Source organism: Ambystoma mexicanum, chromosome 7p (assembly GCF_040938575.1).
Source record: "Ambystoma mexicanum isolate Mex_15411 chromosome 7p, UKY_AmexF1_1, whole genome shotgun sequence".
Classification (NCBI taxonomy): Eukaryota; Metazoa; Chordata; class Amphibia; order Caudata; family Ambystomatidae; genus Ambystoma; species Ambystoma mexicanum.
The window spans coordinates 816,432,806-816,448,363 of record NC_090939.1 but is presented as its reverse complement, the minus strand read 5'-3'; the positions used below and the strand labels follow the sequence as shown (position 1 = coordinate 816,448,363).

The 15,558-nt window shown below is 41.4% G+C and overlaps 1 protein-coding gene across 14 annotated transcripts in view; it reads left to right on the top strand.

Moving 5' to 3' along the window:
• Positions 1–15,558, top strand: part of ADGRG2 (adhesion G protein-coupled receptor G2) — an 835,692-nt gene that overhangs the window by 785,619 nt on the left and 34,515 nt on the right. For 13 of the 14 annotated variants that reach the window (XM_069636971.1, XM_069636968.1, XM_069636965.1 and 10 more), the window contains 3 exons: positions 4,353–4,636; positions 8,152–8,253; positions 11,470–11,631. In XM_069636971.1, the coding sequence (XP_069493072.1) occupies positions 4,353–4,636; positions 8,152–8,253; positions 11,470–11,631 (548 nt within the window). The remainder of the gene's footprint in view (positions 1–4,352; positions 4,637–8,151; positions 8,254–11,469; positions 11,632–15,558) is intronic. The other variant, XM_069636967.1, reaches the window with a different exon arrangement.

Genomic DNA, 15,558 nt, shown 5'->3' with positions numbered 1-15,558 from the left:
CCAAGGATTCCTCAAGGAGCGTCTTGGCAAGGAACTGAGGCTGATTGACATCCAGATCCATCACCAGAATGAGAGCTAGGAAGCCCCAATCAATTCAGATATGAGGATTGCTCCCAAATCAAGAAACACTGCCAGTCCTCCACAGGTGTCGGTGTCAAGTCAAGGAAGTGAGACAATGGGTGAACAAACATCTAAATATCCTGAAGGACTGATCAGGAAACCCCAGAGAGAATGAATGATTTGAAAGTGTTCGTTTGATTGAACTGAACAGAATGGAGTGTGGGCCCAGTCAAATCTGGTTCATGTATGCCCAATTTGAACATGTTACTGAACGAGGGGGAATGTTGTGGCTGATGTGAGGTGCCTCTCATGTCACAGCCTGGTGATGCGATTTACATCACCACGCTGATAACAAAGGCCGGACTGGGCACGGGTGTGGCAGTTACCAGCGTACACACATAGTCACTGTGTCTGTCTTAGATTGCGTTTACACGCTTCCAGGTAGCACGTGCCATCGGGCGGTGAGACTCTTCACCGGCAACAGCACCCATTGAATGTTTACTTCATGTTTTATTCTTGGCAAATGTCAGTGTTTAACATCAAATATTGGACAATTTAACAATATGTATCTGTAGTAATAGTTGTCTGTTGTGGGATGGGCCTGCATATTGACTCTGGAACAGTGAAGAGATTGGGGGCAGGGAAGAAGACTAGCAGTAAACAAATGCCTGGGCTATGGTAGGCAGGCCAAAAGAAAAGAGAAATCAGGGGAAGCTGTCCGGGCATCCATACAGTTCTTTTTCTAGGTTTTTAGTTAGGCAGGCTCATAAGGGGCAGATTTGAAAGTGGGCTGGGATGTGATGGGAAAGTAGATAAAGCGGCAAATGTATGGTTTAGGGTGCAGATATGTATGGGCAAAGGGGAAGGGAAGGGGCGGGGGAGAAGCAGGTGCTAGGGGTGCAGGAATGTATCAAATGCTTGCTTGGAGGGAATGGAGGCAGGGACACTGGAGCAGAGAAGGAAGCATACAGAGGGGTTTGTAGGTATTTTCCCTTCAACCAACCAGAAAGTAAAAGGCAATAAAGGGGTGGCTGCAGTGAAGGGGGAGGGGAGATGGAAGGTGCATTGTGGAAAGTACACAGGGGGTGATGGGGTGTGTGCTAATGGGAGGAAAGGGGGAGACAAAGGAACAACCTTTTGTGTGGACAGCCAGGGGGCGACAATAATTTGGTCATATGCATTCAAGAATGCAAGAGATGGTCTTATGAAAACCGGCCTTTTCCAGGCAAACTTTGCTGCTGCGTGATATTGTAAGGGTACAGATGAATATGTGAGTACCAGCCTTTGCCCCCAGTACTTACCAGTACCAAACAGGTGAAAAAAGATATAAGCTGAGAGAGAAAGCCTTACTCCATTGCTGAGCTATAAAACTTACACATGCTCACATGCGCTGAAAAAACAGAATCCATAAACTTAAATTTAAATAGGCAATGCATATGTTAACTGCCATAAAGAAGTAGTTAATTTTAAATTATATAAGTGTAGAAAACTAAAATGAGAAAACAGAGCACAGTGTGCTCAACATTTATGGAGGAGCTAGGCTGCGGCATACATTAGAACAGGGTCTCAGTAAATTGATAAAGGGAACGTTTTAAAATGCATGCAGGGTCAGAGGCTGAATACACTTACAGGGAATCCACACATGGTGGAAAATGCATTTAATCCCAGTAAAATGCAGCAGTGGAATGCTAGCATGAGAAGTACACGTGAGATGGCCATTGCCATCTTTAAAAGCATTGCAAAGAAAAGCAGGCTTTACAAATTTAGTTAGGAGTTAGGCCCCAGAACTTAAATGGGCCAGGAAAAAAAAAATGTTAAGCAGCCGCACGACCCAGCAGAATGGAATGCGAAGGCCACAGGAAGAAGGAGAGACGCTTAAAATGAGCACGGCAGGAGATGGGGAACTGATCGCAGGCTGGCGATCATTTTAAATGAATTTGCTTCAATGCAAGGCAGACAGCCTTTCATGTCCAGGTGCATGGACCAGCAAGGGAAAATAAACTGCTCAACTGACACAAGGATGGATGCAGCCAGACGAGCTGTGCGTTCAGCTGTAACTACAATCTGAATAAAGTATATATATTCTAAGCTGAAACATCATTGAGGAACAAGTAATTCAGCAGGCAGTTAGTCCAAGTGTCAACACTAAGATGAGCACACCTCAGAAAATAGCCTTGGACGTTTGGAGACATAGCACTGAGATAATGAAGAGCTGTTTTTTAATAGCAATTATAAGTGGTACACTGATCTCGCTACCCTCATTATAAAAACTCCATGTTTCATCACACCTTGTACAAGGTTGAGCACATCCTATGCCAACCAAGTAGAGGCCACATTACTTCAGTCTAGTGCTCGCCTATTAACTGTAAAGTGATGTAAGTGTATATGTTATCTAAAAGTGGGTTGACCAGTAGATATGGACCCTGCAATCCTGATTGTTGCACCTATAGAAAGATATGTACCCTAGGGGTACAAAACAATGAGTGTTAGAGAGAGGTTTTGTAGCTGGCTTGTCATCATGACATCATCAATGACAACTTTGGTCTTTAAAAATAATTGTCCAGCAATGGAGTACTGGAAGAAAATATGAGTGAGGGCATGCCTGTTTATCTTGTGTTTTCCCTCCAGCTTTTTGTGTATGCTGGCTAAAGAGCTGGGATTTCCTAGCACTTAACATATTCCATCCTCTGTCGACTATTTTATTATCAGTTGGCAGGTAGCAAACTGAATTACTTTTTTGGGCCCAGATTACAATATCTTCTGTGCGTCCAAAAGAGCCTAAAATGTTTCTTGAGAGAGTGTTTTAAGTTTAGTTTGCACTGCTATAGACTATTACATGGTTAAACAGAATGACTACTGTTAACGTCCACAAATCTAAAGCTGGCAGTTATGTGGGCTCTCCAGGCCGAAAATAGGCACTATTCTAAGCATGTGCATCTATGCATGGTTAAACAATGGTACCGGGTAAATAGCGTTTTTCCTTCTATTTTGCTGTGTTGGGATTGTGGACTTGGACTGTCCTGAGCCTTCACTCTTCCGTTTACTGATGTTTTCTTTTTTTTTTTTTATATAATAGTACAAGATGGTTGTGCCGATAAAAGCAGCAGCAAATTGACAGTAATACCATCATACCACTTTACTGCCACATTACCACACTGCTGTACTACAATGTTTGGAGGTGAAGTGAAGGAGCTACCTCTACAAAATTGCTTGAGATCAACCTTCCACTTTACCTCCAAATTCGGCAGATTTACCACAGCAGAAATAAAACTCACAGTAAATTGCCAAAATCCCCATTTGTCCTGTGAACTCCAGAAAAGGTAATTCCACTGAACCAAGTGGTGATGAGTTATCAATTTTGGCAGTAAATCTGTGGATTTGATGCTAAATTACCACCAAACTCATAATGATCCCCAATGTTGTTAGTCAATTGTTTGTTATAATTTGGTGTTAAAAACCATTACTTTAGGGAGCAGGTGCAAAGAGTGATCGCGCTACAACTGTGAAATGGGTGGGACTACCAAATTGGCTTTTGAGGGCTTTGCTCATAGCAAATAAGCACATTATCAGATTTTAGAAAACACAGAAAAAGCCAAGGAAGAGAGCACAAGCTAAAACTGGACAGATTTGAAAGCAATATATTTGAAAGGCTTCGAAACAAGGACCAACATTTAAAAATGGTGTGAGTTAAGGACGTTTTGTACCTAAAGAGACAGACTCAACCATTAATCAGACACGTACCTTGTTATGTTGTGTTCACCCCCCCTTGTGTCGTTTTTTGTGTTCATGCATTGTGTGTTGTCTTCTTTCACCGGTCTCATGTTTCATCTGTGTGCTGTTCGTGTCTTACAGTCATGTGTCTCCCACAGACCGTTAGTTTTATTGGAATTGTCGCCCAGATACTAGTGGTTGGTAATGCTTGTTCGATGCTCTAATATGAGACTCTTTATTCTGGCCACCCTGATGTTACTCTATTAGGTCGCTGTGATTGTTTTATTGATTGTTTTATTGCAAGTATACCAATAAACATCAATTTAAACAAAAATAGCTACTTTGGAACGGGAACATGGAAATTGAATTATCAAAGATCCATAGGAATTGTACAAAACTGTCTGTACACAGTCACCACCTTTGTGAAAGCATACCGTACCATCATTCAGGGTCAACTGTAGCAATAGATCACAGTTTTCATTGTCTTTAACAGTTCACACACTCTACATGTATCTGGCATTATTTCTTGGGCACGTCTAATGCATATCTAATAAGGGTATCATTGTCTTGTTGCATTTCAGTTGCTGGATCAACAGTAATATTGTGTTCTATATCACCGTGGCGGGATACTTCAGCTTGATATTTTTGCTAAACATCAGCATGTTCATCGTTGTCCTTATCCAACTGTGTCGGATCAAGAAGAAGAAGCAGCTTGGGCACCAAAGGAAAGCAACTTTTCAGGATCTCAGGAGTGTAGCTGGCCTCACGTTCCTTTTGGGAATAACGTGGGGGTTTGCGTTCTTTGCCTGGGGACCTGTCAATCTTGCGTTTATGTACCTGTTCTCTATTTTCAATACCTTGCAAGGTAGGTTTTCTCTCATTTTGAATAAGACCACTTTATAAGAATGTTCATAATTGAATTTAACTGTATTGTTCAACATCTAAAGTCCTTAGAAATAATCAGCTGGCGGTGTGCTTTTGTTAATTGCTCCTTTACCCTCAGTCCAGATTGTGTTTGTAGGGTCACAATGGCAGCCCATTGCTTGGGAGGGGAAGTTAACTTGGTGCACACCTTTTGCATGGGCTTAGAAAGGAACAAACAGTTTAAAATATGGATGGGTTTGGGCCGATGCATTGAAGAGGGATTAGCCAAATTCAATGTTTATCCTCTAATATCAGTAGTAAGGTCATTGAGAGGCTAAGAGGCTGAGAAAAAGAGAAGACTTTCACTACAGAATTATTGGATAATGACCACCCATTTAGGTACAGTTTTTGGACAATATGAGGTTTGAAGGCCTGGGTTTAGGTCGAAACACCTGTTGGCTGTAGTGCTTCCTTAACTTTCATACAATAAAGAGCAACCTAATATAACATTGGGCTCCATGTTCTTTTGCCAGCAGTATTTGCTTTGTGGTCTTTTCCCCCAAAGTAATTACTTTGAATTTTTTTCATCAAATTTTCCTTTTTCGATGTCACTTCCCCTTTGTTATTGCCACAGCCCCAAACACCTCTCCATCCCCTTTGTGTCCCTTACCCCACAATTCCCTAAACAATTTGATGAAAATTTGAAGTAATTACATCATCGTACAGTACCACAAAGTAATTACTGTTGGCAAAAGGACACAATGCTGTAAAATTGACCTTTTGAATCCATCATTAGCCAGTTGGCCTATAAGTCTCGTTATGTAAAATCAATGGTTTAATTGAACTATGTGGTGCACATGTTGGTCAGGGCATTAGTTTCAACAAATTACTTCTTGTGACGTTGGGCACCGCCACACCTTTGTCCAGACCAATGCTACCATTCGGACTGTTGGTTTGTTTATATTTTTGGGAAGAGTAGCTCCAACCTGTGGGAGCCAAGTCTGTATCTGATTGTATTGAAATTATAGTTGTGGTTGGATTAGCAATGGCCAAGTCATTTACTGTAGGCTCCCAGAAAATGAATTTAGCTTCTTACAAATCAATGGGGCTGTATCAAATCTGGGTGATACTACAGATGGAAAAATGTGTAGAGCCCTCCAAATGGTGCCCAGGCAAATTCTACAAAAATCTCACATCCATTACTGGAACACTTGGAGGGAGAGGGGGGCTGAGATTTAGGATATGATTGACTCTTTGGATGTGCACAGTATTTGGATGATCAAGCATAAAGTAATAAAGCCACATGCAAAACCTATTCCACTAAATAAATGGATGAATTGTGCGTTGACGTGTGGAAGACATGCACACGTTTAGTTATGCTGTGTTACAGAAACCGTTGAATAGTTATTTAGGAACTGAGTGGTGAGAGGGATACAGTGTGTATCGTCTAATGCTTTTTGGATGATGTTTGTATATATATTTAGAATGCCCCACACGTTAATGTAATGTATTTACTTGCATTGTGCGTTTTAGTAATCTTTAATACAAAGTATACAAAGGAAAAAAAAATGTCATTTTTATGTAATTTGGTAAAAATGACTACCAGTGGGAGTCACTGTAGAGAAATTACATATAACCCCAGGATGGGCAGCAGCAGTCACTGACAATACCCTTCATAGCTATTGATAGCCAAAAACATTCAGCATTTCAATTGAAATGTTCAAGCTAAAGCATTTGCATTTATGTGGAACAGTAGAATGCATCAAAATATAATGAGGGTGTCTGCCCTCAACCACAAACATGTGCAGGGCTGATCTGTTGCCTCATGGTGGATTTGTGTTTTTCAGAGGGTCTGTGACACAAGGTTGGGCAGTCTGCTTTTGGAAAGGTACTACCTCTAAAATTGTCCACTCTTTAAGAAATCTCGTTCCTATATTCAACTCCTTGTGAGGCTTTAAATGCAATCTTGTGGGTTACTGTCTTTTAATGCAACAAAGTGTTCTTCAGTACAGTAGTCCTATGTTTGTGTTGATTGTACGTGTCAATTTCCCAGAAGCTCCCTGGACATCTACACATTCTCCTCTAAGTTCCCAGTGCAGAATCTGGAAACTGGGTTTTCATGGAAGGCATATAATGTCTAGTCTGGGTCTGATCAGCGGGTACTGAATTAATGCCTTCAGAGGATTCATAAAGCAGAGTGCCCTTCATATGCCTTCAGAATGGACTACATCAATACGCTGTGTTTCCACTCTTTCCAGTCGCACCCATGATTTCATGAGATCTTCTGTAACAGTCTAGAAGTAGCCGCACCTATAGCCATTTAACAACCGTGATTAGTGGGTCAGCAACTAATTCAATAAGTAACCACTTGTGTAGGATTGTTACGAAGGATGCGCAGCTCAACAGGGACCTTTGTGAACCCATCCTTACCAGTCTGGAATTGGCTATTAGCCAACTAGCAAAAGATTTATGAAAGAGAAAATTGGGAGTATATTTTCTAGCAGCCCGACTACATTCTTGTCAAACATTGCAGGTGGCCAGCTCTCCCAGAAGTACCTGTATTTTTCATGGCATTATTCTGCATAACACATACCTGACTTCTCACCTATCAGTAATATAATTAACAAGATTTTATGTTGCACCGAATCAGCACCGAAGTAGTCTTAAAGCGCCTATCCTAGTCTGAGATTTTAGGGTGTACTGCGTCCCCACCTAGGGATCTCCCGACCTCAGTCTGCTGGAGGAAAATGAAAATAGGAGATGACAGATGGGCGAGGAATAGAAAGGAGGATAGGAAGAATGGATGAAAGCTTGAACTGAGGGAAGGAGTGAGAGGAGAGAGGAAAGTAATGGAATTGTAAATGTATAGTTCTATAGTCTATAGTCTGCAACTCCTTTTCTGAAGCCAGATATGTGCAACTCAAGGAATTCTGCTGATTATGATGCTGATTACTTTAGCGCGTACAATGCTCCACCTCCACAAAACCCTCATACAAGGACACGTTCAAACTATGCCATGGGGTCAAAAAGTGGTGCTTTGCCTCCTTCCAGACAACTGCATAATTGGATACTAAAGAAGCGTAGAAGCATGCACAAGTGTCATAACAACATGTTTTGAGATGTAGAGGAGTTTGGCATAATTGTTTCTCACATGACCATTTAAAAGTACTAGTGATGGGACGTTGATGTATCCCACTGTAATTCTGTCGGATTACCACTAGAGTTAATTTTACCAGTAGACAGCCACCAAGTAGAAAGGAACGTAGGACCCGCCTGGACAACACCACTGGCAACTGAAGACCTAGTTCCCCATTCAGCTCCTAGATCTCAGAAGGCCTTGTGGATCAGTATGACTTTTGGAAAACGAGCAGCTTATCATTATCCCAGCAAGCTCTTCATTTGTTTTTTTTAAATCTCTGTAGTGTACGTAAACTTTGCTTTTGTTCAAAACGGAGTTCTGTACATAAAAAATCACTTTATTATTATTTCTGACTGTCATATTTATGTCCTCTTTAGGTTTCTGCATTTTCATCTTCTACTGCGTCGCTAAGGAAAATGTTCGCAAGCAGTGGAGACGTTATCTCTGTTGTGGCAGATTCAGACTGGCTGAAAATTCTGGTAAAATGCTCTTTGATCTGTGGACATCTCTACTGTTCTAGAATACAAGTCCCACATTTGAGTCCAGAAGCCCCAGGCAAATGCCTCTATTGCAAAACCTCCATCCAATCTTGGCAATTAAAGTTGCCCCTCGGTTGGTGGCATGCCCAGCTGTACTCGGTTGCCATTGTGACCCACGTCCAATATTAAAATTATGTTTTAATACTTTATTATGTAATAAATCTTCACTTGTATTGACAATGCAGGTTACAGTTACACTTAAGATGATTCAGAAACCCTATTAAAGATCTGCACTCTAATATAACTTTCTACCCACCTATCTGGTTTTCATGACCGGAAAAGCCTTCCCTAAAAATATTGCAAAAAAACTGTACAGGTTTTCTTACCATACAATTTCAGTTGTGCTCATTTTCATGTTTAGGATTACGGCTCTAATTAATTTATCAGTTAATGAACTTTTTCGTCAGTGTCCTCAATTTGTGCTAAGGCACAAGAGATAAAGTTTCACAACTTGATCACATTGAAAACTGGGCACATTCTGTTTCTGAAGGGGGTCCTTGCTTTCTTCAGCCTACCAGTTGAGTCCCTCTCCCCATAGTAACAAGAGATACATGTTCAAGTTCTTCTTAACGAGATATACTGCCCCATCCAAGACAGAACCCAGTCCATGGATATAAATGTTCTCTGTAACTCCATTAATGTGTGCCACCAGCCTCCTATTTTAGTTGTGTTAATGGGAGCAACCCTATTCAATGGATCTAATGTCCATGAGATGGTGACTGTATACCAGGTAGTTGATTAATTCAATTTTATACTAGGTTGTTGGGTTTATTACAGTTGTAGAAATACCCCTGTTATCTCAAGGAATGTTGTCTCTTTTGATCGAAAAACAACAAAAGGTGTCCCAACAGGAAAGTGATCTTTAGTTGTTGCAGTAGAATAATTTACTGCACCCTGTCTCGCTCCACAATAATAAAAAGGGGATCACTACTAACTGGGTGCTACTAGTCACTATCTCGGGTAGTGTCCTATTGTCGGCTGTTTGCTCAACACATTATCACATACATACAATCATACATTTTAATTTACCGTTCTTGCCATTTTGTCAACTGTATTAAACATGGAACCTATTCATAAAAAAGTCACAATTTATTACAAAGAATGTCATACTTCCAAAATATCAAGTCTTGACATTTAACAACAAATTGTCATAATTATACAAAATCCAATGTTAGCATTACGCATAAACAAAGGGAGGAAGAAAAACAGGAATAGACATAAGTACTCCCTAAGTGTCGAGGTGCTCACACATGGGAATTAATGCCAAATTGCTTTTACAAATCTGTTACATACACAAAAGAAGCATCACATTACATCAAATGGTAATGTATTTATTTGAGACCAATGTCTCACTAATCTTGCAACTCTACTCGGTCAACAGATAGGAGTTAAGACAGTGCTGAAAATAACAGCAAAAAATGATAATCAAAGAAGAAAAAAATCTATAATAAAATGAAGAAAGATGCTAAACTAAGAATATATACCAGAAAACCTACAAAAGAAATGTGTACAGATGCCCCTAATATGTCTTAGTATACTGTGCACTGTCATTACCCTAATCTCAGCATGGGCTGACACAAAATGTCTGTATACTGGAGGGTAACTCCCTACAGGACTGGGAAAATAATCCAAAAACAACAAAAGCTGTCCCAACAGGAAAGTGATCTTTAGTTGTTGCAGTAGAATAATTGACTGCACCCTGTCTCGCTCCATAATAATTAAAAGGGGATCACTACTAACTGGGTGCTACTAGTCACTATCTCGGGTAGTGTCCTATTGTCTCTTTCGATCGCCTGACATCAAGAGAGTTGGGAGTTTTCATGGGTGAGCTTGCCCCTTCACTTCACAACATACTTCATTCTAGAACATACATAGTTGTTTCTTTCATGCAGGACCTTCATACCCAGCCCAGGGCTGCATCTATCCCTGTTTCAGACATTCCTCCATTTATTCCCAAACAACTAATGCTGCAAAAAGTGAAGCGCCATTTTGTGGCCCGCAATCACTTACTAAGCCACCAGATTGTATGCTTTTAGGGAAGCAGTTGCACTCGCTGGTGCTTATCTGCTGGTGTTACCCTTGGCATTGCCTGCAAGTGCCTTATTGTAGTACTGGCTTTGCCATAGAAATCCCCAAGTGGGGAATCATCCAGGCCAAACCTTCTCACCCTGACCTTTCAATAGGCAATATAAAATGCGCCCAAATGGCTTTATACATTCTCGTTTTCTCTTGGTGATGGACCTTGTTGCCACTCAATGGTCACATAGGCATATTGTATGCTCTTCATGCCTGCCATAACCGACAGAGTATGCACCTAGGCCTTCATCACAAAAAGCTCTAATCTTACACCAGTGCACTTGTCTTCATCAGTCTGAATCCAGTCTTTATATACCAAGCAGGGACCTTCTGATAACGGCTCTATACGTGCATCAAATGGTCCTCGCCGAAATTGACACCAGAAATCTAAAACCGTGTGGGAAGCAGCATCTTTCTTTCTAGCTTTTAACCTCTTGCAAATCAAGAACATCTTCAAATAATTGAAATGTCAGTGATGAGGTTTCATCTTGGTAGCAAGATAAAGGACTTTGCAGACAACCCACAGAAAAAGCCAGGACTCAGCATGACTTGCCTGTTTCCTGCATGTTATTCACTTTAATTCTAGCTAAGTTTGAGGCAATAGTCTGCGGAATACTTGATTGTCTAGTAATTGAACGTGGCTATATTATTTACCAGTGGGTTTGTGCCTGAGCACAAAATGAGACAGGAGCGTAAACAAAGCTATTTGGATGAGCAAACCTTAGAAAGTGCATTAACATTATTTTGCTATAATTCGCCTGCGTTCTTAATCAGATTGTTCCTAAAACGAGTCCCGTTTGTGTTTATGAAGTACATATCTGCCTAGAGCCGTATTTTCCCCAAAATCTGTTTCAGTGCATTATATAAGCATTATTGCTGAGGCAGTAATGTGTGAAATGCAAGTATCACATGTTTAAATTAGGCATACATAGAAGCAGAACATCTCAGCATCCTGATTCAGACATGTGAGCACCCAATGGGTGAAATCAAATGTTTTAGATATGTGCATGCCAGATTAACCTTGAACAAGCCTGAACATGATATATCATTTTCCACATTGTTTTTTTTCCCTGCATGTAGACTGGAGCAGAACTGCTACTAATTTCTTAAAGAAGCAGGCAATCAACCAAGGAGTGTCCAGCAGCTCAGACAATTCCACACAGTCAAACAGTATTGGTAGCTCCACTAACTCCACCACACGGCTGGTAAATAATGAGTATACAGTGCATCAGAATGGTAATGGTACGTATTTCTCAAGTTGATCATCTTGGACCTTCCTATAATCAGTGGCGAAATGTCAAATCTGTATTACCCCTTCAAAAACCAAAAGAATTATTAGTAGCAAATCTGAAAATGCCTTCCATCTTCCTTGCCTGGCTGGAATCCTTGGTTGGTTCTCATGCTGGTATAACGTGCTTGTTATCTGTGTACGACGGAGGATGTATTGAGAGATGTCGTGGTTGTCCAGTGTCAGGCAGGGCTTTGTCTCAGTATTGTGGCCGGCCAGATGTAGCTCTTCATGGTTTCCTTATCGTAGCACAAAAACGTGGGCTTGATGACCATCAGTCACTGTACACTGCAGCGCAGTATGCCACAAAGTGTGCAAGTGTACAGTAGTAAAATGGTAAGCAGGCCCCTCGAAATATTCCAGACCACAATGTGATCAGTGTACCTTGGATTGAAATGTAGGTTCTCGATTGTGTTTTCCTTAAAGAAGATTTCTCACCAATGGTCAAGATTCCACATGCTTTCTTTGTGACTGATGAATAGTTTGATGTTTAATTGCTTACGTGCTTGTGCGGTGCAGTTTTCACACCGCACAATTTCCCTGGTTGCAGCAGCATCTGTGTGCCATTACCACTCAGGGATTCTTCATCTACAAGGGGGGTTCATCCCTCCTCCCAACTTATTTCCCCTGCCCTTCATCCGGATATAAGGTTTGCCGCATTCACTCCACACAACCTCCCGACTTGACTGCTATCCGTCTGCCTGCTACTTATCCCAGCACCCTCAAAAACCATATGCAATCATTATACCGCGTTTGTTGCAGTTCAAATGTTTCAATTATTTACCATATACATGATATGGCCAGATTGTTGAATTTAATACAGTCAATGTTAATCATTCAATGACAACTCAATATTTTTGCATAACATCGAAGTACACCAACATATCATTGTTATGCCTGATGTGAACAAATGGAAGGTTGTTTCAGATATAGGGTTCTGGAAGGTTGTTCATTCATACACTATGCATGAAACAGAATATTATAAAATTCTGGTTATTTTTTGTTCCCTACCCGACAGTGGGTCGAGGGAGGGGGTCTCAGGAATGGCAATCACTTGGTAACCACAAGAGTAGTTGTGGGATCCCACCTAATCCAACTGGGGTAGGACTAAGGAATCTCCATAGCATAGGATGTACATACTAAACATAGACTATGTACATGTATAAACAACTGCAAAAAGTGATACCCCATCAATTAAGTCTCAGACACTGTAGTCCATGTAAACCATGTTATGGGGGTAACCAAAGGTAAAGTAAAAGCAAGACACCTGAATCAAAGGACCAGCAGGGACCCACAACCTTCCTTCATGCAGTGTACCTCCCCCAACAATACTTTTGCTTTATTGGTGCATCATCTATGATAGGAGATGGCAGCACAACCTTATCTGGAGATAATCAAGCTACTGACCCTAAGAGCTTGTGTGTTGGTGGATCTGCATGATTTTTCTGTCGCGGAGAAATCCGCGACGGAAAAGTTTGCATGAGAAATGTGTGAATCACAAAAGGTTTGCACATTTCCCATGTGAACATGCATTCAAAATCCCTACATACCCACACCATACCCACAACACTCCCCCATCCACACCCCCATCATAAACAAACGCTACTTACCTTTTTTACACGCTGAGTCCCTGCAGCGCCAGTTCCCTTTCACTTCCGTGATTGGGAACCGGCGGCACAGGGTCCTTTTCTTTTTTTTTTTCGGGAGCTTCAGGGGTGTCCCCCATAACCCCCGCTCACTATACCACACAGCCTTGAAAAGGACCCTAGAGGTCGAAACACGTGTCAGCTGACCAAACAAGACCACATGTCTGATTTGCAAAAATAAAAGCTAAATGGTTTTTCACCGAACCAATTGTGTGGCGATCCATCCTTCCTAAACAAGAGCATGGGATCTGGGACTCTGCCTCTACTCTTCACAAAAGGAGGTGTGGGCACCACCTCCAACAACCTGTGACCTTGCTGCTAATACATGCAACTCATTATATTTCAGAGTGTAGCTCTGGGAGTGATCCACACTAGGGCCCACCCTTCTTGTACTTATGTGGCATCATTCTTTCGCATTTCCATGCATATGCTTGTTTTCTAGTAAGGTTTTTTGCTTGTACTTGCAGATTCTAGTCTCAAACTGCTTTCTCTTTATTCCAGGCTTCAACTTGTTTGCAATGGTGTCTGAACCTCGGCCCCTCTGGTCTGAGGGCATATACCCCCTTATGGTACAGCACTTCCACTCCCCCTGTTGCGAAGGCTGTGCATTTGGTGACAACACTTACCCAAGTCACGATTTATCCTGGACATGCAACGCAGCAGAATCTCCTCCTTCTGAATCCGGTTCTGACCTTGTACCAGTTTCTGAGGATAAGGCGGTGTGGGAACATCAGTCTCTGCCGCCCCTCCAGTCTCTTTGGCAACAGCTGTTTGGCTGGAATTATTAATTGTCTCTTTAGGGTAGCCTTTCTTACAGATGTTCTTCTTTGAGTTTCCCTTCTATGCATTAGATTATTGTGGTCTTGCTATTGCAAGTTCTCTTCCTGCAGGCTTCTTCTCGCTTATTCTTGTCAGAACTAATGTCCCGGCACATGTGATACACTGGGCCAGTGAATATGAGGCCCAGTGATCTTCCTGCATTATATTGCAGTGCTGGACTGGAACAGAAATTACAAATACACGTGTTGGGCACCATCTTTTATAGTATAGCGGAAACATAATGCATCATTGTGGGGCAGGTCAGAATTGATTTCCCAGTGACACCAGATGGTCTCTGAAAACAGGCAGCTTCTCGAAGATGTCCTTTATTTCTTTCAACTAGCGGGCATGTCCAATCCTTCACTATCTTTAACACAGACAACGTTAGTTTATGGCATAGAGTACTTCAAACCCATTATTCCCAAACACCAGCACACAAGATGTCATTAAGTGGATGGAATATTGAAATACAGTGTCAACTTTGATGTACCCTGAACAAAATCACTACGTCACACCGGAGGCTCAGGTTATTCCAACATCAGGCACATCAGAAGTTAACTTACCCCCTTGTAGAATACCTGATCAATCGCGTTACCATATTATTTAAGGAGACCTATTCTCTCTACTCTGACAACTAACCAAGCTGACCATACTGTGCAGAGAACCAAAGATAAGTTACAGAAAGACATGTACACGGCTGTGATGTCAAAAGTCCTAAATTGTACATATGGTGAGAGTTTGGGGAATTTTTTGTATGTTGCCTTGACAGGTTCAACTGATTTTTATTGCATAATAAACCCTAATATAAGGCCTCTGCGGGAAAGTGGATCCCAGTTGTGCCCCTAATCCTCACAGGGTTATGATGCCCCAAAGGCAGCCTGTATCCCATGTATGGCTTCTTGCATGGATAGCTGTGTGTGCTTCACTGGTTGATTGCAGCCTTATGTGATTATAGTAGGGTCCAGACTGACCAACTCTGGTGCCACATTCCCTTGGCCGAGTGGGACGTGCCAGGTAACAGGCCGTCAAGACTGCCTGGCTAGCATCAGAAAAGCAGGTCCCGTACCCACAGACCACTCAGGGAAAATACTAGAGCAGTGGAAGGGTTGAAGTCTGTGGAAAAAGTATACTGAAATCTGAATTCGCACATCATTTGTTTATGCACAAATGAATGCAAAAAGAAAAATGTTATATTAGAGAGTGCAGCAGATAATACATTTATAGGAAAAAAGACAATCAAAAACATTGCACATAAAAACGTGCAAGCCAAAAACTTTTCATAAAAATTGCACACTTAAGTCATCCGGTACAATACATATTACACAGTAAAAACAAACATAAGAAATGTGCTTTAAAGTGCATCAGGGACTGATGTATGAATCATCATTATTTTCAACAACAAAGTAGAATGCACAG